This window comes from Carettochelys insculpta, chromosome 21, assembly GCF_033958435.1.
Source record: "Carettochelys insculpta isolate YL-2023 chromosome 21, ASM3395843v1, whole genome shotgun sequence".
Classification (NCBI taxonomy): Eukaryota; Metazoa; Chordata; order Testudines; family Carettochelyidae; genus Carettochelys; species Carettochelys insculpta.
In genome coordinates, this window is record NC_134157.1 from 19,473,919 (window position 1) to 19,500,159 (window position 26,241).

Sequence of the window (26,241 nt, forward strand, 5' to 3'; positions counted from 1 at the left end):
TTTTAGAAATATTTCAGTAGCATGTTGCTGAAGATGATCAGATCACATCTTTAAACAATCGTTGTCTCCACCAGTTGCCATCAGGCACAGGGACACCAGTGTAACTCTACCCTATGGGGCCCCAGAAGCCTAAGGATGGATCTGCGTCCGGGCAGGAAATTCTCGCAGGTGTCTCCCTCAGGGTTTGTCTACACTGGGGTTTTATTTTTCAGAAAAGATTTCAGAGAGCCCAGTGGGGTAATTCGAGGTCAGAGGACTTTTCCCTTGAAATAACTACTCCAGCTCTGCAAACGACTTTTGCTGCCACCCCACTCCAAGGTCAAAAGGGACTGCCTGAGTGAACAAAGCCCAGCTCTTATCTGCTCATGTGAAGCTCCTTTCACAAGGCTGCAGCTGTGAACTGTGGCTGTGAATGGGAACACTCTGTTTTGCCAGGGTGTGGCTGGGGGAATGTGATTTTTCAGATTTACTCATTTCCACCTTAGGACGGGGTGGAAACTACTGTTAGAAAAAAATAAATGCAGTGTAGATACAGCCCCACTGGCTCTCTCCTCTCCCAAGCCTGAAGGGCCAGGAAGTCTGCACCACAGCTCGATCTAGCCAGTGTCGATGATTTCAGCTGATTAGCATTTGGAGCTGCCCAGCCCTGGCTGTGGCTTGAGTGATGCATTTTACAGCTCTCCTGGATGAGCTCTCGTTAAAGGGTGGCCAGCTGATGGATGTGCTAATCAGGGGTGAGCCTGTACCCTGGCGCTAAAGGGATGTACTCCAATTGCCAATGCCCTGCCTCACTGAGGGAGTATTTCGGGGCTACTTACCAGTTGATATGCCTCCCTGCCACTTCGAGCAACATGGTGCTTTGTATGAAGTGCCTCAGTCATTCAGGATGGCCTCAATACTTAGGAGGCCACTAGCATGATCATAAGAACAGCCACGCTGGGTCAAACCAAAGGTCCACCTAGCCCAGTGTCCTGTCTTCTGATGGTGGCCAATACCAGGTGCCCCAGAGGGAGTGAACAGAGCAGTGATCCATCCCCTGCTGCCTGTTCCCAGCTGCTGGCAAACCCAGGCTAGGGTCCAAGCCAATACTGACTCCTCCTCCCCTCCCAAACAAATTCTCAGGCACTCAGGCACAGTTAGCAAAATGACCCTGTCGCAGGAGACCGTCTTGGGTAAGTCAGTCCTGTGGCGCAGTGAGATGAGGGAGAGCTACTCATGCGGCCCAATCGCTAGCGTAGGTTGCCCAAGTGAAGATTAAGAGCTGTATTTGCAGTCTGCAGTTACCTGTCTTGGGAAGAGATTGCAGATAGTAAACAGCTCTTTAATCTAGCAGAAAAAGGCACAGAGAGATCGTATGGTTGGAAACAGAAGTGAGTCAAGTTTAGACTAGAAATAAGGTGCACATGTTTTAACAGTGAGGGTAATTAAATCACGTATGGATTTTCCATCACTTGAAGCTGTAACAGGCATGAGGCTGAAATGTTGGGGTTAGATCCTCTGGGCTATTCTCTGAAGGAATTCAGACCAGAGGATTATAATGGGCCCTTCTGGCCACCAGATTTGAGACTCAGTGAAGTAGCTCTTCCTATTTTATCTCTCAATTCCATTTTTCTGGTTGACAACTCCTAGGGCTAATCTATACTTACTGGATGATCAACACGGGCAGGTCGAGCTTCCGGAGTTCAATTTTGACACGTGTTAAGACTCAGCAAAATTGATCTCTCTCGGCTTGGCCCTCAACCCCTGTACTCCAGGTTATTGTGTGGAGTAAGGGACATTGGCATGAGCTTGAATAACCTTGGACTACACTAAGTAAGAAAATTGATTCTGATACTTGGATTCTAGCTATGCTAATGGGGTAGCTGGAACTGTGTATTGGAAATCAGCTTTCTACCCTTGTGTAGCTCTACCCTTAGTATGATGGTTACGTTCAGCCCCTTACATTTTTTCCCTAACATGCACTCCAAATATTGACTTGGTTTGTCCACAGTTACAGGCAATAGGTGCATTGTTAAGGATGGAGATAAAACCAGATTAACATTAACATCTGCTCAGGTGGCCTTACCAGAGCAAACACTTGGATCCTGTGTTGACTGCAGACAGAAGCTTGTGCTGGCCTCCTAAAACAGAAAACAATATTGGTCAAAGAAAGCCTTGGGGGAGACAAGACTTGGTGTGAAGCCCCTGTTACTGTCCCCTCCACTAGCTTTCTCTGGAAAAGCAACTGGAAGTGAAGTAGCAGCTCAGCATTGCAGCACGCTACAGCCATGGGCTGAATTCAGCGTTTGGCTTTCAGAGGTGACCTGCTAAAAGGGGTTGTCATAGAAACACAAAACTGGCATCCAGGGACCTTTCCAGCCCTGGCTGCAGATTTCATTTGCATGCACCTGGATCTTTGGAAACACGCCCCCTTTGCTGCCTTTGTGTTCCGTTTATGTGGCTCTGGATTCTGCTCCCATACCTTTTGCACTCCAGGGCATCACCCCCAGTGCCTTCATGAAGAACAGACATCACCACCCAGGACATATTCCTCACCCCATCCATGGCGTCCTTCCTTCCCCCACAGAAGTACTTCCATTGGCTTTGCTGGAAAGAGGCACAAATTAATTGAGTCAAATGGTCTGCTTGTGTAAACTGCTCTGGTTTTGCTTTAATGGAGCCATGCCCTCTTACATCAACAGAGAACTGGGCCCTAAAGCCCACAGGGTGTTTATGTGTTATCAGAGGTTGGTAGGTATATAATATCTAGTGTGCCCCGCATTCAGCAAGGCGGAGATTTACTCACTGAATACCAAGACAAGCATTTGCTGTTTTATAGCATTATCTGAAGAGTCCTCCCTGCCCCACCCAGCCCAGTGCACAGCTAGGCAGCAGCTGTCACCAACAACTTGGGGTTAAATGGCTGCGGCTGCCTGCCTCCTTGGCAATAGTGGGAATCAAGCAGTGGCAGGTTTAAGGACGACCCAGCCTGATGGAGTGTAATGAGGCAGGAAGCAGCCCTTTGTGGTAGCTTACCAGGCAATTCAACATGCAATATTAGCTCCGATTGGGGCTCAGTGGTAAAACAAATATGACCAAGAGAAATCAGGCGGATGATATTTAAAAGCCCTAAAAGCCAGAGGCTAAGCATCCAGGGCATGAGCTAACAAGGGGCTGCAAACAGGGGACTCCGAGAAGGGGAGAAGGAGATTCTCCTGCTGAATCAATAAGGTGTGAGAACTAACCTGGGGGAGAGGGTGAGTTTGCTTGACTGAGTTTTTCCTTCTCTTTGAGGTAATTTCAGTTACTGGGTCAATGGGATCGCGTCTGAGGGCTGTGTGAGCCTTTGTTCCCTGGATCATCTTTGATCAGCCTCAGCCCGCCTTGTGATTAACAAGGGGGAGGGTTGACCTAGGAGAGGAAGCTTTAAAAGCCCAAGCAACCCGGGGGAGCTAGTGACCAGGAGAGTTTGTAAGAGGGAGCTGTAATTTAATTGTTATGGTTAGGAAGGGCTGCCTCGCCTGTGCTGGCACTGCTCCAGTCTTCTCCACCAGTGCCTGTAACCAGACAGACAGTCTGACTTTGGATGCCTCTATTCAGACCCTCGTCCAGATTTGCAGATACTAGTTTGCACTTCACACCCACACATAACCAGGCTAGGGAGATCATCCAGTGTGAAAGGTGCTGGCTGGTGGAATCTCTCAGGAAGCAGGCAGGAGACCTACAGGAGGAGGCAATTAAGCTGAGGAGCATCCCTGCCCATGAGAAACTCCTCAAGAGTATTCATATTAAGACCTCCAAGGCTGAGGAAGCTATCTGGCTACAGAGGACTGCTGGCACACCACCAGGGGAGGAGGAGGTGGCTCTGTCACAGGAAGGACACTGGCAGCTGGTGACTTCTGGCAGCAGGCTGCACTCAACCCCTTCTCCCAACCCACCAACCATGGTGCTGGAGAACCATTAGGCTGCTGTGGAAACAAGAGATGAGGAGCCCAGCTAGGAGAAAAAAGCAGCAGTTTCCTGGAAGAGACTCAGGTCAGGGGAAAGTGTTTGGGAGCAGCCAGGTCACAGCCCAACTGGAGGAAGACCTGACTGGATAGGACAAAAGCTTGTCAGACATGGCTTTAGGAGGGTCCAGGCAGCAGGTCCTGGTCAATTTGTTCTGACTGAGGCTAAACTATTTTGGTTTTGTAAATAAAATCATCCCTGGAGAAAGGGAACAAAATTCTACAGCTGCTGGGAACTTTGTCTGATGCCCTGGCTGGTGAATTGGCCTCCTTGGCTTATGATTGTCCTTTAGGATGAAGCAGCACGGAGCAAAACACTACCCTGCCTTGGGGTAGCCATGTGCAAAAGGCCCGGAGTCTTTAGCACATGTGATTCTCCAACACCAAAGGAATTTTCTTTCTTATGTTTAGCTTCAGAACCACTGCATGGTTAATCACTGCCCTGCTGGGTGCAGGTCATGGAATGAGTCAGAGCATTCTGCGCATAATTACTGGAAATGACAAGGACAGAGAGCTGGCTTGCATTGATGTGCACTGTTCCGCAGGAACAAAGGAACACGCTGTTTGTTAGGAACTATGGAACACTCCATGGAAGTCAATGGACTTTCTCCTGTTGACTTCAGTAGGGGCATCCAGGAGTGGTGCACACTCTATGCCATGGTGGGGTTAACCTAGTGCTCTCATTCTGCAATGCACGGGGATGAAGGCAGCATCACAAACATAATATTGTTGCTGCTACCTCATGCCACTCCATAGATCACTGTGCCTGAAAGTCAATGAAGGGAAGATTTTGAAGCCAGTAAATCACTTTTTACTCATCAGGGACCAGCCTTTTTATAGAAAGGTTACTCACAGCTCACAGCCCTATCTCCCTCTGCTCCAGGGCCGGTGCATTTCAGTCGTAGGTCCTCTCCTCTCTCTGATTATTCTGGGTGCCCAATCAGAAAGGTCTTTCAGGACACCTGTCTTGTGAAAGTCAGGCCCCTGAGTCATGTGTCAGGTTGGGCACACAGAACTGGAGGTGCCCAGAATCTCTGCTCAGTTTGGAAAATGTAAGCCCCTCGTTTAAGAGTTTTTACATTTATATACAGGTTGAACCTCTCTAACCCAGAACTCTCTCGTCCGGCAACATCAATAATTTGGCATGACTTTATTTAGCTGGACAACCACTTACCATGGGGGTGACTAAGTTTCCCATGGTCCCATAAACTTTGTTTACAAGCACCAGTCCTGGCTTGCAGTGTTCTGAGATGCTGAGCTCTGATTTACCCCTAAATTTACCCCTAAGAGCCCAGTTAGCAGTTGTTGGTAATGTGCTAGGCAATATTGACCTCCCGTGGTCTGGGAAATTCTCTTGTCCAGAACTGGTCAGGCACCGAGGGTGCTGGATGAGAGAGATGCAACCTGTATTTGAAAATGAAATGCACCCTGGTGAGCCAGCAGCTCGGGGGAATGCTGCGCCATCAATTCCCAATGGAGCACCTGCCAGAAGATCAGGGGACAATGCTTCCTAGAGGGGTTCCTCCACAGCTGCGACCTTCTCCTGGACCACTGGGTCCTAACAGTGGGGTGTTCATGCAGGGCAGCTGCAGCCAACAGAGGGACTTCGTGAATAAGCGTAGTCAGCTGTGCACCTACGACTCAACCCTCTGTGTTTGCTGAGCACAGCTGGTCCATCGTTGCACTGGGTTGTCCCCTTCTACCACACAACAGAGCGTACCAGACCCAGACCTGATGCCTTTAAAGTCAACAGGAGTCTTTGCGCTGACTTCAGGGGAGTTTGTATGATGATCATAAGCCACAACAATCATGCTGTTCCCACCTTCTCTCCAGCTTCTCCATTTTACAGGCAATTGAGCTGTTGGGGTTATGGTAATAAAACATACTGTTTTACCTGGAGCTCCCTCATTTACGTTGCCTGGTCCCAGCTCTGGTGCTGTAAATCCTCTAATACAGATGAAAAGCCACGTTTACTATAGCCTGTTACCATGGATACTACATTCTCTCCCCCACGTTCAGTGTAACACCATAGTCAGCGACTCCCTGGGTCTTTCAGTTAAGATTCTGCTCACATATCCCGTTATTGATAGAAAGAAAAAAAAAAACCCAAGCAGTCCATGAATAGCTAATTTCTACCTCATCCCTCCATTGACGTTGCAATAATAGAATGATTTTTTTTTAGTGCATACAGATGATACTTTGCCTTTGCCCATATTTTCTTTGGCACGCATCTGACAATCTGGGGCTACGTCTACACATGAAGCCTACATCGAAATAGCTTATTTCAATGTAGCAACATCAACATAGGCTATTTCGATGAATAACGTCTTCACGTCCTCCAGGGCTGGCAACGTCGATGTTCAACTTCGACGTTGCGCAGCACCACATCGAAATAGGCGCTGCGAGGGAACGTCTACATGCCAAAGTAGCACACATCGAAATAAGGGTGCCAGGCACAGCTGCAGACAGGGTCACAGGGCGGACTCAACAGCAAGCCGCTCCCTTAAAGGGCCCCTCCTAGACACAGTTGCACTAAACAACACAAGATCCACAGAGCCGACAACTGGTTGCAGACCCTGTGCATGCAGCATGGATCCCCAGCTGCAGCAGCAGCAGCCAGAAGCCCTGGGCTAAGGGCTGCTGCCCACGGTGACCATAGAGCCCCGCAGGGGCTGGAGAGAGAGCGTCTCTCAACCCCTCAGCTGATGGCCGCCATGGCGGACCCTGCTATTTCGACGTTGCGGGACACGCAATGACTACACGGTCCCTACTTCGACGTTGAACGTCGAACTAGGGCGCTATCCCCATCTCCTGATGAGGATAGCAACTTCGACGTCTCGCCGCCTAACGTCGAAGTTAACTTTGAAATAGTGCCCGACGCGTGTAGCCGTGACGGGCGCTATTTCGAAGTTAGTGCCGCTACTTCGAAGTAGCGTGCACGTGTAGACACGGCTTGGGAGAGTTAAATGTTTGTTTCCCTCTTGCGTGTCCATAATGCCCATCCTCGTAGAGCACCAAGGAGAAAATATAAGGCTGAATTTACAAGCATTCCCAAATGAAGTGAGTGCACCAAGAAAGCCCTACAGACGGGTGTTTGATGGCAGTGTTTGATTTGATGGGACCTGGCACAGACTGAGGTAGCCAAAAAATCTTACCGCCCTTGCCATAAATAACAAGCAGCTATCACCCCTGCCAGTGCAGGATTCCCACCACGGCACTCCGTTCAAGGAATGGTTAGCTTGGAAATAAGTAGGACTCTAAACTTCGTTCTTGGCGGGGTCCAGCCAAATATCAGTTTATGAAATGGCGTGATCCCTGCCCTTACCGAACTGCAGGGGAGTCCCACCATTGAGTTCAATGGGCTCAGGATCCGGCTGTGGGTGGTCAGACTTCAGGGTGTCCCACTTCACTGTTAGTCAGCTGGCTTTTCCCTCTGTATGCTTATCACAAAATTCATGTCACATCCCGCCAGCAATTCAAGCCCCGATCTGTGTTAAGATTGTTTGCTAACTGGGAACTGCTGAGAAAAATGGGCCTCTGATGTAAATGGCTTAGCCAGACACTCCAGAACAACAAACAAGGAGCATTTATTTATTCTTTTTCCTGCATGTATTTTGCCTGAACCAGGAGCTCCCGAAACTGTACACCCAGAGCAATAGACCCATCAAAAAAAGAGAGAGGAGCTTTTTATTCCTATGGGGTACCCTGAAAGAGCAACAGAGCTTCCTGTTCCCTATTCTACCTGCCAGCGATCCCTGGAATTTATCACTAGAGTTATGAGATTCAGTGGCCAATATATGGGGGTATAACTGCCCATAGGCAGACTTGAACCTGGGAGCTCAGTGCAGGAGCAGCAACAGCTTGAGCTAAAAGCCAGCTGGCTCTCAGCTCAGGCTTAGAGGAGTCTCATTCGTTCTGTAAGGGGTCTAGGTGCCACTACATGGGACAGTGAGCCACACCCTTAGGTAGGTGAGTTAAAGGAGGTCCACAGGGGACCCCCCCCCGACACTCACTGTCAGCTCTGTGCCTCTTCCAGTACGCGTGGGGGCAGTCCCCCCTTTCCTCAGGAGTGGCATGGCCCTAGAACAGCGTAAGCTTCCTAGCCCACTCTTCTCTTGGACTGCACCACTCTGGGGTGGACGTCTGCCCCCGCAGCCATTGGCAGTAGCACAGGGCTTCAAGGATGAGACAGGCAGGGCAGAGCCATGGGAGCGGGTGGAGCAAGGGTGAAGATGGGGAGAGGATGAGGCATGGGCAGAGCAAGGGTGGAATGGGGAGCAGTGTGTGTGGGGGGGGGGCATGTGTCTGGTGCCCCCTGGAATCTACTCATGTGACACTAGTCACCTTTGGTTAACATATGAGCACACCTCTTGAATTGGGCCATGCACTGTGAATGAGTGGTTTCATCTCCCAATCAGTGACACAGTACTCTAAGAGAAGAAGAAGAGAAAGCCAAGCTTGCAGTTTGGAAAAGCTCAGCTAAACACTCCAAAGGCAGAGGACGGCACCTCACAAACATATAACTGCAATATCAAAACAAAAAGCAGTCAAGCAGCACTTTAAAGACTAGCAAAATGGTTTATTAGGTGAGCTTTCGTGGGACGGACCCACTTCTTCAGACCACAGCCAGACCAGAACAGACTCAATGTTTAAGGCACAGAGAACCAAAAACAGTAAGCAAGGAGGACAAATCAGAAAAAGATATCTAGATATTCTAGAAAGATATCTTTTTCTGATTTGTCCTCCTTGCTTACTGTTTTTGGTTCTCTGTGCCTTAAACATTGAGTCTGTTCTGGTCTGGCTATGGTCTGAAGAAGTGGGTCCATCCCACGAAAGCTCACCTAATAAACTATTTTGCTAGTCTTTAAAGTGCTACTTGACTGCTTTTTGTTTTGATAGTGTATAGACTAGCACGGCTTCCTCTCTGTTACTATATAACTGCAATGTAACCCAACAGCCATTGGGTAACAGAAATGCAGTAGGGTCTCAGCAGTCGCAAGGGTTCCGTGTTGAGAACCCTTGCAAATATTGAATTTCGCAAATATGGCAGCCCCTGGCTGCTGGCACTCCTGCCCTGGGGAAGCAGCAGCTGCTGGCTTTCCCTGCTCGGGGTCCTGGGGAAGCAGCGGCTGCCAGTGCTGCTGCCTGGAGCCCCAGGCTGATTCACAAATATTGAGACCCTACTGTATTACAGCAGCCTTTAGGTCAATGCTCTATTTTGCCAGATCCAGCACATACACAAACCAAGGACCACTCTGTAGATGAGCTAATTTTCTATATGAAGATGACAAAAGACAGATAACCCTCCACATTTCACAGACAAGAAATGGAGGCACAGAGCGATTAAGTGACTGGCCCAAGGATTCATGTGCCAGAGCTGGGAGTAGAACCCAGCTCCCCTGAGCCCAGGGGCTGGACTCCACATTCTGCAGGGAGGAGGGGGGTTAAAATGGTCACTAGCAAGCACTGTTGAATTGCACCATTCATTTTGTGGGATAATGCCAGTTAACGTGGTATCTCTCAGCAGGTTCATCACTGCAAAAAACATGCAGCGATCTTTGTTGGAAGCCCATAAAATGACTTTTCTCTGCTTTGTGGCTCACATTCCCCCTCCCCCACACCCAAAGCTAGTCACGTTGAAATCAGTGGGGGCTACCTTGGGGGTTAGGGGAGAATTTGGCTTTTGAAGGCTGGTGCAGCGCAGTGCTGAGTGATTTAAGTGATGCACATGCTGCTCAAGGCAGGATTTGGCCCGCTGTCATGTGTCGCTTCTTCACATCTCGACAGATTTGTGGACTCACGCTCTGCCATGTGTATCACAACACGCCGGGCGAGTGGCCAGCCTCCTGGCTTCCCTCTGCACCAGCAGTCTGCCCAGGCTTTGCCGTGCCCAGAAAGGCGGGAGCCAACACCTGGCACCGTCCGGAAGGTTGTACACAAACAGCTGAAGGCACAGCATGGCACAGTATGTATATCCAGGGCTGCCATGGGGAGCAACAGCTTGAGTGCCATTGGGCAGAAGAAGACTGCAGGCTGGGTGATGACGGGCAGTGGGTCACTGAGGCAAGGTGGGTGTAGGGAGTTGGGGTTCCCTGGTAGGGGAGGACCCCAGAGCAAGAGGGCACTGTGGCAGGACTCTGTGGTCTGGGAGGGACATGGCTCCTGGTGCAAGCGGGTGGAGAACAATGGGTGAGACACCCACCACGTGAGGGGCCTCTGGAGAGTGAAGGAGCTAATTCCTGCAGGAGCAGCAGGAGGCACCATGGCTGCGAGTCCCGCCCCCTCACGACACCTCTCTGCTCGGAATCGTCTGTGGCGCTGTGAAATGAGCAGTGTTGTCTCCATCCAATGCCTGGGGATGGGAATCCCCCTTGCAAACCAGCCACAATCACTGGGCCCCTTTGGTGACATTCTCCGAGGACAGGCAGAAGTGAACCATCCTCTCCCCAGAGCAGACGGGAGACATGCTTGGAGCCCAGTGCAAGGGGGCACTTTTGGTGCCCATTTGGTACCTGGCCTGTGGTTAGCTAGAGAGCTCTATTCTCAGGGCCTAAATGGCCACCCTTCAGTCCAGGAGGAGGGTATTAGACAGGGATGTTCTCTAGAACTTTTTCTGCTCCTTCATCCATGCATGCACCTGGGCAGAATTCCTCTGGGTGCTGCCCACGGTTCTCCTTTCTCGGGGCAAAGGCTTCTTCCAGGGTTGCCAGCTGAGGGTCTCCCTGGGATTTCTTGGTTAACTCTTTGATGTGTGTGCCCCCATCCTTGGGCTCCCTCTTTTGTCCCCTGTAATCCCCTTCTGGGTTCTGTTACCACTCGCTTATCTGAGGGGACAGGCTTTTTATGGTTGTGGGGGACTCCCTGCTCCTGCTCCCCGCGATTCAGGTAGGCCAGTACTGTTCCTGAGCACTAACCTCCCATAATCAGAACAAAAGGAGGAAGAATGCTGTGTGCAGGGATGGAGCATTACTAGGGAATGGGCGGAGAGCTCCTGGTTACAGGTTCTCAGACAATCCATATCCAGCCAGCAACCTGGATTTCACAGTGAAGACTGAATAGCTCATCAGTCCCTAAACTGCTCTCCAGCTCTTTGCTGCGGGCAGAGCGCGCCACCTGCTGTTGGCTGAACAAGGTCTGTTTCCCTGTGGTTGGAAATGCCGGAAAGATTTGAAAAGTCAAATCAGAAGGACCCCAAAGGCTGAGTATGGCCAGTTGGCAAGAGTTCAAAAATCAGGCACCCCAGCACAATTGGCTTAAGAATCATGACAAATGAACAAACTTAGGAGTCTCTTTGCTGGCTAATTTCTGCCTCTTTAGGGTGCACTCATATTGCATTTTTAAGCGTTGTTCTTGGTAGCCGTTTGGGTGAGAAATGATCTGGCTTTCTCCACGTAAAAGCTGATACTCTTACGCCATGTTTCCCTGAGAGCTGGGGATATAAGTTAGACGCCAAACGCTGCACGACACAGCAGTGCCAACTCTTCTGCCTTGTTGTGATAAACGCTCATTCCTCTCACCAAGAAAGCGGCCTGAGTTTGAGACAGGCCCATCAAGCAAATCAGAGGAGGAGGCTTGATTTGAGGTGGAAACTCACAGTAAAGATTTCTGGGGGAACATGATTCATCCCACGTGGTGCTTGGGGAAATTACACCAGTCAGAGGGCTTGTCAGCATTGGTGGGTTTATTTCCGCATGAAACACACTTTTTTCCCCGAACACCCCTCACCCCAAAACAAAACATGGAGCATTCACACTGCCATGCATGAAAAGTCAAGATAAGAGGGTTTTTCCTCTCAAAATAATAACTGCAGCTCTGGGAATGACTTTCGCTGACCCCTCCCACTCCTTAAGGTCAAAAATGAATGCCCATGAACAAAGCGCAGCTATTACCGCCTTACATGAGCGCTCCTTGTGCGACGCCGCGGCTCTGAACGGTGGCTGTAAGTGAGACCGCTCCGTTCCACAGTGCAGTGGCTGTGGGAATGCAGTTCTTCAACTTTACTTATTTTGACCTGGGGAAATTGAGAAGGGCATTGTTGAAAAAAACATGCCATCTAGACACAGTCTTACCCACAAAAGCTCATCACCTAATAAATAAAATTGCTTGTCTCTAAGGCGCTACAGGAGTGCTTGTTTACTTTGAGTAGAGCCTTTCACTGATTGCCCATCCCCCTGGGGCAGCATGTGTGGGCTGGGCCCTCCCCACCCCACTCTGTGTGGGTGAGTAACCACTTCTAAACAAAAGCCCTTGGCACCCTGCCCACTTGCAAGCTGAGATCTGCACTCAGGCCTCTCTGCAGTTAATGTATCCTGTTGCTGTTTGTACTCTCCATAGTCCCCTAGCAGCCCTGCATTGAGCTGTCCCTTCTGTCCCCCACACCAAACACAGGTGTGTGCTCTGGGATTCTGCTGCTCGCCCACTCTGGCCCCTGCTTGCGCCCACACAGGAGGGGCCGGGGGCTGGACGGGGATTGCACTTGTCAAGCTCACCTTCCCTTGCAGCTCTGCAGCCCAGGTGGCTGGATGCCGGTGGAATGGCAGAAGATTAGCTCGGCAGCTGGGGGCCAGGCACAGGGGGAGCAGCCAGACCAGAGAAGACCAGGTGCTCTTCAGGGGCTTTCTCACCCAACCCCTCTGGGCATCAGCTTGCTGGAGTTAATCAGCCTGCAGAGAGGAGGAACAGTCTCTGACGACGTGCTTCTGTGAATGGCTGGAGAGAAGTGGTGCCTTTGGGATGAAATACTGGTGCAGCTCCTGGGCAAGGAACCACAAAGATCCCTCTGGCCATGAAGTGGTTACAAGCATGAATGAGGTTACTATAGGCCAGTAAGGTATTGTGCTGCTTAACTGGGGATGGGGTATTTCTGGGGTTGAGGAGGGAAAAAGTTCCTTAACACCATTGCTCTGGAATGATAGCGTAGTCTAGTGATTAAAGCAAATAACTGGGATGCTGGGTTTCTAGTCTCAGCTCTGCCACTGATCAGTCATGTTCTTCAGAGTCATTTGCCTTCTTTACCTTACTTCCCCATTTGTGAAATGGGCACAACTTGCATCATCCCTCAGGAGGAACTGAGAGGATGAAGGAACATAGTCAATATTCACAACACTGCAGGACTCTCCAGTGTGTTCATTAAATGCTAAGTGTTATTATGGACCTCAGTAATTGTAAGCAAGGAGAAAAAATGAAGCATATCCAAAGCATAGAAGTATTATCAGCTGTCATCAATAACATGCACGTTCTTGTCAATGTTCCTTGAGGTGGATACCAGCGAAGCAAACCTGCAGTATGGCTTTAAAAGTGGGCTGCCCAGTTGCAGCAGAAGAATCAACCCCATTAGCAGGTAATTGGTTCATGAATTACCAGTGCCTGTACCTGGGAACAATGAAAGACAGGTCTGTTTTTATTTGAACCCCAGATTGCTCCTTAAAAGAAACTTGCAGTGTTAATTACCATCACGACAAGGACACACTTCATTTGGCAAAAAGAGATTTCTCAAATTACCTTTTATAAATCCCTCCTGTTTCACCCTCTCCTGAGGGTTGTGTCTTCATTGCAAAAGAGAGGTGTGTTTTCAGACCCAGTGGCAAACCCTAGTGTAGTCAAGGCACTGATGCTCAAACTAGTCGAGGTCGACCTTGTGTTTGTGTTTGTGATTAGGAGAGAGGGACAGAACACTCTAACATAAGATGTTTTTTTAATTGACGTACTTTTTTTGGTAATTACATGCAGGGCCTGATCTTGCAAATTTGCTTTAACAGAGAGAGCCCAACAGGCAACAAGGAAAGGGCTTGTCTACACTTCCGGAGTTTGATTTTGTGCATCTGGTAAAGACAAGCCAAATCAATCTGTCTGGGGTCAGCGATCAACCCCTGTACTCCATGCTATCACAAGGAGTAAGGGTGGTTAACAGGAGAAACACTCCCATTGACCTTTCTTAGTGAAGCCAGTCACGTAAGGTGATTTCTGATATGTTGAATCTAGCCACACAATTATCGTGGCTAGATTGCATATCAGAAATCTACTTTCAGGTCTAGTGTAAACCTGGCCAAAGTAATTTCAACCCATCGGGCAGAAGAATGGCAAATTTGGCTCAGTTTTTGCACCACCAAAATTTCCCATGGACACAGGTGGATGTTTTGCTGAGTAAGCATTCCACAGGTGGTCCCAGGAAGCAACAGGTTAGCAGAATTAAAGTGGGTTCAAAACAATAACCCAGCAGCTGCCATTTTTCTGTATGCTTATAGGGCACAATTTTGGTGATCCAAGAATCTAACCTATCTGTGTTAAACTGTGCTGGGTGAAGACAAGCTCCTTCAGGGATAGAAGTCACTGGGTGCTGTCATGTCATTGGCATCTTTATTCTTTCCCCAGATGTGGCTTTGGCCTGGAAAACTCTTCACAAGGCCAAAGGAGTGGTAAGTGGGGATTGTAGCACTCTGATCCGAAGGAAAGAGCCTCTGGCTAGGTGAAACGTTGCCTAAATGGTGGCTGAAATCCTGACCTCTTTGATATCAGTGGAGCTGGGCTGCCATCCTATATCTCCAGCTGTGCCTTCTTTTGCTATTAGGGCAATAATCAGAGGTGACCTGGGGGAAGGTGGGCACACACACGAGTCACGAGTTCCCTCCCCTGCCTCGAATTGCTTCCTGACTTGCACTGAACATGCTCAGTAACATCTGCTGAGCCCACGGTCCCTCACTCTGCCCCAACTATCAGCAGATATGGGTTGTCTGCAGGGTTCCCTTTAATTTTTTCCATTCATGGGGCAGAATAAATTTTGTTATATGCACCAAGGCATGTGCAGATGTTCCCCTACTAATAGAAACACACACTGTGGGCACTCTGCTAATCAACCGGGTGGCACCCGAATCTCTCCTGGGCAGCCACCCAAGTGCTCAGCTTATAGGGAACACTGGTTGAGTCCGGAAATAGCAAAACATTAATAGGTTAGGCCCACATCCTGCACAAACTTACACAATACACAGTTCATTGACTTCTATGAGACTAATCTCCTAAGTTACATACATCTTAGGCTACGTCTACACAACAGCGATTGGTTGAAACTTCTGTCGACAGATTGTGGCTGGACACGAAAGCAGGTTGCTCTGTTGATAGAGCAGCCAACTGGAAGCACAGCAGACAGGGCTGCCGGATGACCCAGAAGCCCAGTCTGTCAATAGAGGGGGCCCTTGGAGCATCCACATGGCTCTTTTGTTGACAGATTCTGTTGAGAAAGGCGTTCTGCCTCATGGGGGAGGGGCAGAAGTCTGTCAACAAAAGTGCCGAGTTCTGGCGACAAGACGCATTTTTAGTGCAGAAGCTCTGTGAGTTTTGGGTAGACGTAGCCTAAGTGTGTCCAGGATCAAGGCGCTACACTGGTATCACATTGGTGTGTTCACTCTGTGGCTGCCATAGAGTACTCCTGATTTACACTTTCCTAAGCAGGATCAGGCATGGGTTTACTTTTATACCCAGATGCACAGACACGCTTTCCTTACCCTGTGTATTGGAAATTTAACATTAGCTTTAATGAATTCTTTTAAATCTATGAGGCATGCAAGTGTAGGTAATAGAAAGAGATGGTTTGTCTACCTTTCCAGTCAATTGCATTCTTTCCAACTGTAGAAAATACCAAACAGAACATGCCTAGACATGTCAGTGTTTATACTCAGAGTAGCTGAGAAGAAAAAATAAATCAGAGAAGCAACATATGCCAGCAAAAGGGTACCAGAGCAATACAGCACAGACCTTTTGGAAAGGAAATTTGCCTTTTTACAGTTACAGAGGATTGAAAATAAATTTGACCCTGAAGACTGGAATTACACCAAAGCTCAGAAAGCCAGGAATAAACTATGCTGTGAAAGGAGCCCGGGTGAGTTCTGATTTACTGGCTGAACAATGCTGAGATTGTTGGCTCATTGTCTGGAGCAGGCAGGCAGGGTGGAAAAGAAGAAGGAAGCTTACACAGGTCTTAATGAGAAAGATGAACTCCAGGGGGGCTGTTTTCACTGCAGAAAGGTGTGATTTTTACACCAAAGTAGCTAAGGAAGTGACATCCCAGTGAATGTAAGGTGCAGGGAATCTGTGAAGGTAAGGCACAGGTGGGATTACGGTGTCAATTTCAAATAGCTACATCAAGGTAAAAATTACCTGCATCTCAGGCTCCACGGGGATTTTACAGTAGGACAGGTGTCTCCGTGTCAACGCAAACTTTTATTGCAACAAAAGCAGCCGTTAAAATCACAGAAGCCGAAAGAAAAGAAGCAAAGGAAAGAAACAGGGAGTTTTATTGGACCACTGAGGAAAACAAAGTGACAAGCACTTAGTTTGTCAGTTTTATTTTCACATTTGCCAGGTATTTCTTTGTTTTCATAACTAAGAGTTTATTGGAAGCAAAAGATTTAAGCTGATGACTCTTTTGTCTTTATTGATGCTACTTCTTCCCAAAGCACCAGGGCACTGCACGAATCTCGAGGTGACAGCTTAATTCCTAGGCACTTGTCTTGCTAATGGCAAAGCAAAAGAGGCCTATGAAGCCGATCCCTTACAAAGAGATGAATGCTTTGCTGACTGGCTTTTGCAAAGCAATTTCCTGCCTTTTTCAACAAGAGTTAAGAACAGACAAGGGGTTGACCTTCTGGGATTTGATTTCACGTGCCTAGTGGGGACATGCAAAATCCAACTATCAGGTCTGGGCAGTCGACCCTGGTACTCCTTAATCTCCCATTAAGCTCCCTCAGTGAAGATGTCCAGATAAGTTGAAGGTAGATACATTGATTCCAGCTATGCAATTGCCATAGGTGGAATTGCGTATCTGCCATCGACTTTGAGGTCTAGTGTAGACCTGCCAACGGATGGAGGATTCGAATTCAGTCCTGGGGCTTAACTGACACCAAGGTTCTGAGACTTTGCATCAGACTTACAGCCCAGAAGTACATTGAACACAGTGTGACAGCAACGGAGGTGGGCAAGGCCCAGATCCTGCCTGCAGATCTCAGAGGGCATACTCTGGTGTACGTTAAGCCCTGGAGATGTCAACAGGCTTCTGTGCTGCTCTGGGGGACTGAGAAAGCTCACAAGGAAAGGGTTACTGGGGACAGGAGAGGAGGAAGAACTAGGAGCATGAACATGCCTGGTGTTTTATGCCTGAGTCAATCCCCAGTGAACCCAGCAGGTGCCTTTCTGCACACTCCAGTGAGCTAATTCGGTCCCTGTGTTGCTTGTGGCTGGGGAGCACTTTGGGGGTATATTGGCTGCCTTCCTTTGCTTCATCCTAGACCCGAACCCTGCCCAGCTGGTTGCTAGGCAGGTGCCATGGTGACCCCAGAAATCTTTCCCATAATAGGCACCGTCGATCCCTGTAGGGCAGCTCTGCTGCAGCTGCTGGCCCCAGCACCTTGCTCACCCCATGCTCAGCCCCCGTCCCTGAGCTCGGCCTGCCCAGGCGCTGGGTCACTCTCCATCTGTCGAGGAGGAATGCAGGCTGCTGGAAGTGGGTCAAAGCCCCACAGGCCCCTGGGGAGGGGAGCCCTGATGCAGGAGCCTGCCTCGTACCCGTGGTTAGAAGCAGAAGCACCAGCCACCCCGCTGCTTGGTGTGTTCCCTCAGATTTGGCCCTGATGCTCCTCTGCCATCATGACACCAGGGTCTGGGGCCTCCCCTGAGTGGGCAGTGAGGTGGGCAGCCTCCTGGACGCTGCCAGTCCACGCACAGGGCTGATGAGAGCTTTCACCAGGCCTTAAGGGGAGCTGGTTCTGGGGCCCAGGAAGGGTTGTGGCCTTGTGCAGAAGGGTTGGGGTGAGGCTGGGGTTAACCTCCCCTAGCCAGCCCTTCAGTGCAGCTGGGGCTGCAGGGTGGATTTCTGGTGTTCATGGTAGCAGTGGAGGTGGCTGGGAGCCTCAGGCCCTTTTCAATCACCGTGGGGTAACTGCTCTTTTTGTCTCCCTCTCCCCTACGTCGTTGTTGGCCCTGGCTGTGCACTGTGTGTAAGGCACAGATGGCTGCAGTGCCCTGTGCAGCCTCTGTGAAAGGAGGCCCAGGCCCCTTTTAATTTCACCCTTGTACAACACCTCGCACAGTGAGGCTCTGCTCCAGGAGTGGGGTCTCTAGACACTACCATATAACGAACAACAAACAGGGAAGAAGCCCGTCCCTCCCAGCCCACCGCGCCCTCTCTTTCAGGGGTTCGGCCTTTCACCCTCCCATTGGGGCAGTCATTCCTAGAAGCCTAGAAAGAGTTAACACCCATATTAAAGGCTACAAGCTACCGGCACCATTATTTGCCAAAACGCCAAAGAACAAGCTCACTCGTGCAAATCCAGAAAGAGCCCCACCCAGAACCACAAAGGCTGGGCAAAGTCAGGACTGGCCGTCTCCCGGGATTCGTTATTGTGCATTATTCCTCACAGGTGAAACTGTACTGGTGTGTTTAAAGGGCGGGATTTGGTTTCTGCATTGTTCCCACTAAAACCTGTTGTGCTTTCTTTAGCCACATTTGATATTATTTCAAGAACACTCTCAGATTGTCCTTGACTTGATTGTGTTGTGCTATAGAAACTAACACAGGCCAAGAGGAAATTGTTCGAAACAAAATCAAGCCTGGGGAGAGCTGTCTATCCTGCAGGTAAGTTACACCCAAAACCTGCTTCTCTGTTTGTGGGTGGCTAATCGTATGTGTTTTCAAAGTGTTTTTAGGTTCTTTGAATGCAGATGCCCATAAAGGGCAAAAGTCCCATAAACACAAAACTTTTTTTTTTTAAAGAATTAAAGCTACTAGATTGTTTTGACCAGACCAGTGGTATGTTGTACCAGCCTGCTGATTTACTAGTGCATCTTCACAAGGAGCCCATTGTGTAATTTGCCCAGGGCTTACAATAACCCCACTCCACCTCTGCATCCTTTTTTGTATTCTCCCATTGCTCCTTTTTTTCTTTAATTGGCATATATTGATCTTAGCACTAGATATGCAGTATTGCTGTCTCGTGGAAGGACTCATAAGGATTCAGTGTGTCAGAGACCCAACACTGCTCATAGCTAATGGGGAAATTCCCCTGTCACTCACATGGTAGATATTTGTGCCCCAGATTAGGAAGACTGTTTATTTTCTCTGTTGTCGCCAGGAGATGAGCAAGTGTTACCAAGAGGTCAGAGCAGTCACCTCTAGGATTTTATTGCTGACTCTGCCACAAACTTGCTTTGTGGTCTTGGGCAAGTCCCTGATCTGCTGTATCTCCATTTCCTTTATACAGCTGAAGGAGAATAGTTGCGGGATGCTCCGCTGGAGGGGGTGAGAGAAACTCTGAGTGTCGAAGTCAGAAATGTAACTGGCAGCTGGCTCGCTCCTTCCCCAGGAATGTTGTGTTTGGAGGCTCATTTTCTTCTCTCCGAACAGGGAAAACGGCACGAGTGTTTCTCCTGTGTGGCCCCAGAGTCAGTCCTTTGAGGGCCAGGCTGTGAGGAGTGACTCAGCCGGAAGGATGCATCTGCCTTGCAGCGGGGAGCCAACCTCTGCACCATGCAGCTCCTGCCAAATGGAAGCCCAGGATGGCAGAGCTGCGGCTGGCACTCATGCTGCTGTGGAGACTCTATGCGTGCTGAGCCATAGGGGCAGTTTGAGTGACCAGGTCAGCACAGGCAAGAAGAGCCCAGCAGGAGAGATGGGGGGAGCTCCTCACACTGTGCAGCATGTGCCCACTTCCCTCGCGGACAGCAAGCAAGCTGCCCCCTGTGCAGTCTGGAGGCACAGCTGCTCCCTTTCTCTCTGCCATAGTCCCCTGGCTGAAAGGCTGGAGGGACTGAGGCGCAGATCTCCCGACAACAAGCTAGAGCAACTCAAGGGAAGAATTCAGAAGCAGAAGCAGCGCCAGCAATGTCCGAAGCAGCCCTGTGCAAACCACCCCATGGAACGGCTGCCTCCACGGCCCCTGATGCAGAAGGTTCGCAAAGTGGCATCTGCTCCTCCAGCCCCAGTTTACAGAGGTCAGTGCTAGTCTGTGCCTCCTGAGTGCTGCCATGGGAGGGGCATGTGCTGTGCTGGGCAGGCTGCTGCAAGGTCCCACACATGCTAACAGTAGAAACATCCCCCTGCCTGTGGTACCCAGCAGTTATCTCTAGCCCTGGGATCAGGGGCGGGGCTGATGATACCAGACTTCAGAACAGGCATAGCTACAGCAAAGGCAGGTCTTGGTGGTGCTGGCTAGTGTGGCTGCTCTTTCTCCCTCCCCTCTGAGCCCTATGCTTCTAGAGTCCTGATAACTAAGACTCTCAGGCCTTACAGCAGTGGAGGGCCACCTGCTGCCCACAGGCCACTTGTGGTCCGTCGGGGTTCTGGGTGGGGCCCGCAAGACATTTTATTTACTGTTGCCCAGGTGCAGAGTTGCCAGTTCCCACTGGTTTCCCTCCGGGTAGCTTTTTTCTTGCCAATACTACTAAAGTGAAGTGAGGGGCGTGCTGACTGCACACAACATTGATCGTATCGAAACAAAAAGCAGTCAAGTAGCACTTTAAAGACTAGCAAAATAGTTTATTAGGTGAGCTTTTGTGGGAGAGACCCACTTCTTCAGACCATAGCCAGACCAGAACAGAGGAAAGCTCACCTAATAAACTATGTTGCTAGTCTTTAAAGTGCTACTTGACTGCTTTTTGTTTTGATAGTGTATAGACTAGTACGGCTTCCTCTCTGTTACTATTCAACGTTGATGGTGAGAGCCGTGCGTTCCCTCCGCCTCCAATCAAAGCGCTGCTAGGGTTTAATTGGCGCACCCCGCCAATTCTGGGTGCGCCAGCGCAGTGCACAAAGCTGCCCCATCTGGGGGGACTCTCTTGCTTATGACCATCTTGTGGCCCACTCGCTCGCCAAAGTTGCCCATTGCTGCCTTATGGCATAGAGAGACAAGAAATGGAACCATGACACATTGTTGCAATCAGTGTTTATTCTGGGTAACTGCATAACTAACCTTCCATCCCATCCCATCCTGCCCACATCACACCTGCATGTGCTCTGTTTTATACACAATAGACCCCCAATTTACACAGAAGCCAACCCAGCTTAAGTTAAATTTCACACAACTCGGGGGAGCCAGGAAGCTGACCAGCGGCTGCGCAAATGCTCAGGTTACAGGGCAAACTGGTCTCAGTCCAATTCCCTGTACACAGATGTCAGCATCACAAAAGACAACCCCCCCAGCTGACACCCTTTGTGAGGAAACTGACCTCTGCGGGCCAAATGCAGAGCTGGCGTTAAGCCTGGTATGAACCAGTCCGGACTGATTCCATTTAAAAGCCAGTTTGATCACTGATCTTTTCAATCTTGCTTGGTCTTGTCAACAAACCAGGCAGTGCACAAGTCAGACACCCGCTGGAATTGGTTTTGGTGAGTGTGTGTCTCCCTGCCAGAATGCACCGCTCTTGGCCACCAGGCCTTGCATGTCTCCCTGCAGAGCGAGCGCTGCTCATTTTCCGTCTGTTCAGGTTTTAGTGCTGTGAGACTGAAGGCCGCTCTGTCTTCCACTGACAAGGAGCCTGGAAGATCAGAACCTGCCAGGCAAAAAGGGGATTCTAAAAGCAAGAGTCCAGGTGAGTGCTGCTCTTCGCACAGCAGACGGTTTGCTGACGGTGATATTGCTGGCATGAGAGAGAATTACTGCAAGGACAATTCGGGCTGAATATGCAAGGAGCTTTTCTGCTAGCAGAGGGAATAGTCATCACAAAACAAGTAGTGGAATCCTCCTTCCTTGGATCAGTTGCAATTACAGCATCTACAGCAGCAGAAGGAAGGCTGCTCCAGTCATTAGCTGCCAGCCTGGCACTCAGAGGCCGTGAGTTCCAGTCTCTCCTCTGTCAGCTTCTTGTGTGACCTTAAAGTTGCTTAGGACAAACTGCAGGATGCTATGCTGGTGGGAGAGCCCTGTGGGGTAGTTACTCCACCTCTGTGAGAGGCAGTTGCTACCTTGGTAGGAGGAGCTCTCCTGCTGGAGGATTTCTTGGTGCAAACCTGGGCATTGTGTCTCTGTGGCTCAGTTTCCCAGCTGTACAATGAGCACAGCAGCACCACCCTCCCCTAGAGGTGGGCTCTGAGTGCTGCCTGGTGCTCACTCCAGCAGCTGTGGTTGTGCTCCCTTGCAGCAGGGTGGGATTTTTGCTGCTGTCTTCCAGGTCCCCTGCCTGCCTCCAGATCTTCTGGGCCTGAGCCCTTGCATCACATTACAAAGCCGAAACCCCTCCTGGGATCTCCCAAATGAATCTGGATTGCTCCTTTGCCCCCTTGAACTACTGAAGTCCTTGTACTTGCAAAGCCCCATAGCTCATGGTTTCCTTTGCGGGAGCCTGCACTGCTCCTATGACCTCTCTCTGGTCCCTAGCCCTGGGCTTACATCTAGAGGAACTTGTCTGCCCTGCAGTATCACCCCTCTCAGCTGCTCTCCTTCAAACATATTGAGCCTTAGCTGGGCCCTGCTGGCCAGCAGCCAGTTAGTGACTCGCTTCTCCAGGTGCAGAACATGACTAATTGGGTGGGTTCACTCACCTGCCAGGCTAAGGGGTTGAACTCCATCACAGGGATTGTATGAGTACTTAAGGTAGACAGAAAGAAATCCTGGGGCAGGTGCCCAGTCACAGCCGGGGAGACCTTAATTCACTTCTCTAGTATTCTAGAAAGAAACAGATTTGTGGCTAATGGCAGTGAGCAACTGCATCCTCTACTGTCACAAAGCCTCAGCACTGGCCCAGGGCTGCACAGAAGATGTAGGCTTAGTCAGAGATCTTTCTTTTGCCGTCTGTGCTGGGGAGCATGGGGTGCTTTCACCCCACAGGCCTCTCCAGCCAACTGAAGACTGTCCCGACTAAGTTCAAAAGGGCTGGTTCTTGCCCCAAAAGCAGGATGGCAACCACATGGCCTCAGGAATAGGGAGGATGAAAGTGAAGTGATGCTAAAAGAGGCTGGGGGGAGTGGGATGGGGGCAGGAATCAGTGGAAAGACTCCTTTTCTCTTCAGGGGCAATTGGATCTGGCTCCGTCTTCTTTAAACCTTGCAACGCGGTAGTACAGTACTGCTGGAGCATTCTTCTGCACAGCCTGGCACAATAAACAGTGAAAGCCAGCTTGCTATCCTTACAACCTGGGAATGCAGCTGGCTATGTAAAGACAGCTTGGGGAAACCTGCCACTAATCTGACTATCTAAACACCTGGGCTAATTTCACAGGGTTTGGTACACCAGCAAAAGGGGCCATGTTTGAATTAGATTGCATGTCTAACCTCAGTCTTTTCTATTTCTTTCCCACGGGTCAAGGCCAAAGAGAGAAATGCAGGATGAGCAGAACTCAAAAACACAAGCATGAGCAGAGTTCCTCCAAGTCTCCTGTCCCCAAGAAAACACTGAAAGAGAAAGGTAAAGGGGCAAATTATTTGGGCTGAGACAATGACAGGAATTAATAAGGGGGAAATGGACAAAGGCGCTTAAGAAAAGAACCATCTCACATACTTTGTTTATATTATACATTATACACAAGAACTCCTGGGAGCCACCGTCAAGGATTCTGGTTCATTGGGTGCTTACAGAGAATTAACAAAGTCAGTAACATAATGGAACAGGTGGCCAAAATGAACAAATAAAGGGCATAGTTAAACATTTGTTGGGGAGGATAAGCAACAGCAATAAAAAACTGGCATACAAGCAGACGGCTAGGCTTCAGTGATCTGTTGAGAGGAAATCGTGGATAGATGGGACTTGGGCTTGTGCTACAACAATGTCATCTTTGGGATGAGATGCAAAAGATTATGGGCAGTTATAAGCATCTGAAATCCCAAGGGGTGTTTTGCAGGGTTGTTGGTTGGACCCTTGGCCAAAATTACAACACAGGTAGCTACATTCTGCTTACCCAAGAGTTCTCTAGTTTTAACAGCTTATGGTGTGATCTACTTTCTGTCCTGAACTGTTGTATTGCTACGCTCAAGTTTCTATGATCCTGGGTTTATTTAGTCTGCAGAAGGGAAGAGTGAGTGAGGATTTGGTAGAAGCCATCAACTACCTGAAGGGGGATTACAAAGAGGATGGAGAGAGGCTATTCTCAGTAGTGACAGATGACAGAACAAGAACTAATGGTCTCAAGTGGTGGTATGGGATGTGTAGGTTGGACATTAGGAAAACTATTTCACTAGGAGGGTGAACTTCCCATTGGTGAACTTGAATGTCACCCTTTTGGTTTGGAAATGGCTGCATTCAAACTTGTTAGGACTTGATGATCGTGTACCTTCCAACAAGGCTAGCCACATCTGAGGTGCATTTGCAAGAGTGTTCTTTACAAATGACACAGAAGGTCACTGTCTTATTCGACTTAACTTGAGAGACACCTCAGCTGGAGATCAGTGTCTAGTTCTGGGCATGACAATTGAGGAAGAAAGTGAAGAAATTGGAAAAAGTCCAGGGGAGAGTAACAAAAATGCTGAAAAGTTTTAGACAACCTGACCCGCAAGGATATGTTGAAAAAACTGGGCATGTTTAGTATTGAGAAAAGGTGACTCGAGGGGGGGAACCTGACAATCGTCTTGCAATATATCATAGAGAGGACATCGATCAATGGTTCTCCATGTCCACTGAAGGCAGGACAGGAACTCATGGAGCTTAATCTGCAGCAAAGGTGATTGAGATTAGATATTAGCCAACTTTCTAATTGTAAGGGCAGTTAACTATGGAATAGGTTTCTCAGGGACGTTTCTTTACTGGACACTTCTAAAAACAGGTTGAACAAAACCCTGTCAGGAAGAGTCTAGGTGTACAAGTTGAACCTCTCTAATCCGGAACTCTCTCATCTGGCAACAGCGGTAATCCATCATGATTTTAGTTAGCTGGATGTCTGCTTATCATGGGTGTGGCCAAGTTCCCTGCGATCCCATAAAGTTTGTTTCCAGCCACCGGTTCTGGCTCTCAGTGTTCTGGTCTGTTATTTAGCTGTAATTTACCCTTAAATGTCTTCTAAGAGCCCAGGAAGCAGTGAAAGTGTAGGTAATGTGCTAGACAATATGACCTCCTCAGGTCTGTCAAACTCTCTTGTCCAGCACCGGTCAGGTCCCGAGGGTGCTGGATTAAAGAGGTTCAACCTGTACTTTGTCTGGCCACAATGCAGGGAGCTGGCCTTGGTAACATCTAGAGATCCCTTCCAGCTTGACATTTCTAGGATTCTATGAAATTTTGAAGGAACCAAGCAAAAGGTGCTGGATATGCAGATTATCTAAGCAGACGTATTTAACCTCGTCAAGAGTATAAAGAATGGGACTTCAGAGGGAAGCAAAAGGCCCCCCATCTAACACTGTACAGATGAGATTATGAATGTAACGATGTAGTGTGGTCTGTTACCAAAGCGCTATTTAAAATGCATGAAATATAAAATAATTTTCTTCTCCCTCCTTTTTTTGTTTTAATGGATTGCTTGAAAAATAGCTTGATCTTCCTCAGAGACCGGGTCATAATAAGACCATGCTATATGAAACATTAATCATTGTAACTGCCACTGTCACGATGTCTTTATTGGCCATTAGTTTCTGTCAGTGAAGAACCCAGGGCAGGTCTAAGAAGAGATGAATGAGGGGTCAGGGGTCAGAGGCAAACTACTTGGGAATTTGATGAATTATAAATTTGCTGTAGTTAACAAAAAGTTAAGTCACAGGGGCTATAAAATATTCATTTGTTCATAGAAAGTAGAAAAAAATAATTGCAGAATATTTAAATTAAGATGGTTTCCCTCTAGGCAGGCGTTTTCATCAGGGACTCAATCTGTTCTCAAATTTTGACATAAGTTTTTGAAGTTAATAAAAAATTGGGCAGATTAAACAAAATAAAAGCATAATTGAAATGAGACATTGCCAGGGGAGGGAAAAGTGCTTAAAGCCACTTTTAGTTTTAGTCTGTTGCATTTAGAGAAATTTGAACGGACGTTTAAGTTTTAAAACAACCACCGACTGGATTTCTATTACTCCCAGAACTATACAGAGAAATACGCCAGAAAGCTGTTTTTTTCAAAAGATCAATCACTCACAACCCCTTGGTGGTCACTGGACTCTGCAGGCCCCACTTTAGCTGGTCTAGTCAGTAACTGGATTGGAGCCTTCCAGCGTAACTCCAGGGTACTGCAGAAAGTGATGTCAGTCAGTTCGCAGGGGGTGCTCTTCCTATTTACCTTTCTATAAGGACCACAATATTGTGCTTCATGGCACTTCAGTTCACAAGATTCATTTTCTGACCTGATTGTCTAGCAAAGATGA

The 26,241-nt window shown here is 48.9% G+C and overlaps 1 protein-coding gene across 1 annotated transcript in view; it reads left to right on the plus strand.

Moving 5' to 3' along the window:
* The first annotated feature begins 1,144 nt into the window (after positions 1 to 1,144).
* Positions 1,145 to 26,241, plus strand: part of CCDC187 (coiled-coil domain containing 187) — an 85,258-nt gene continuing 60,161 nt past the window's right edge. The window contains exons 1-6 of the mRNA XM_075015859.1: positions 1,145 to 1,172; positions 15,733 to 15,858; positions 18,540 to 18,609; positions 19,378 to 19,964; positions 21,456 to 21,560; positions 23,273 to 23,371. Of these exons, the coding sequence (XP_074871960.1) occupies positions 1,145 to 1,172; positions 15,733 to 15,858; positions 18,540 to 18,609; positions 19,378 to 19,964; positions 21,456 to 21,560; positions 23,273 to 23,371 (1,015 nt within the window). The remainder of the gene's footprint in view (positions 1,173 to 15,732; positions 15,859 to 18,539; positions 18,610 to 19,377; positions 19,965 to 21,455; positions 21,561 to 23,272; positions 23,372 to 26,241) is intronic.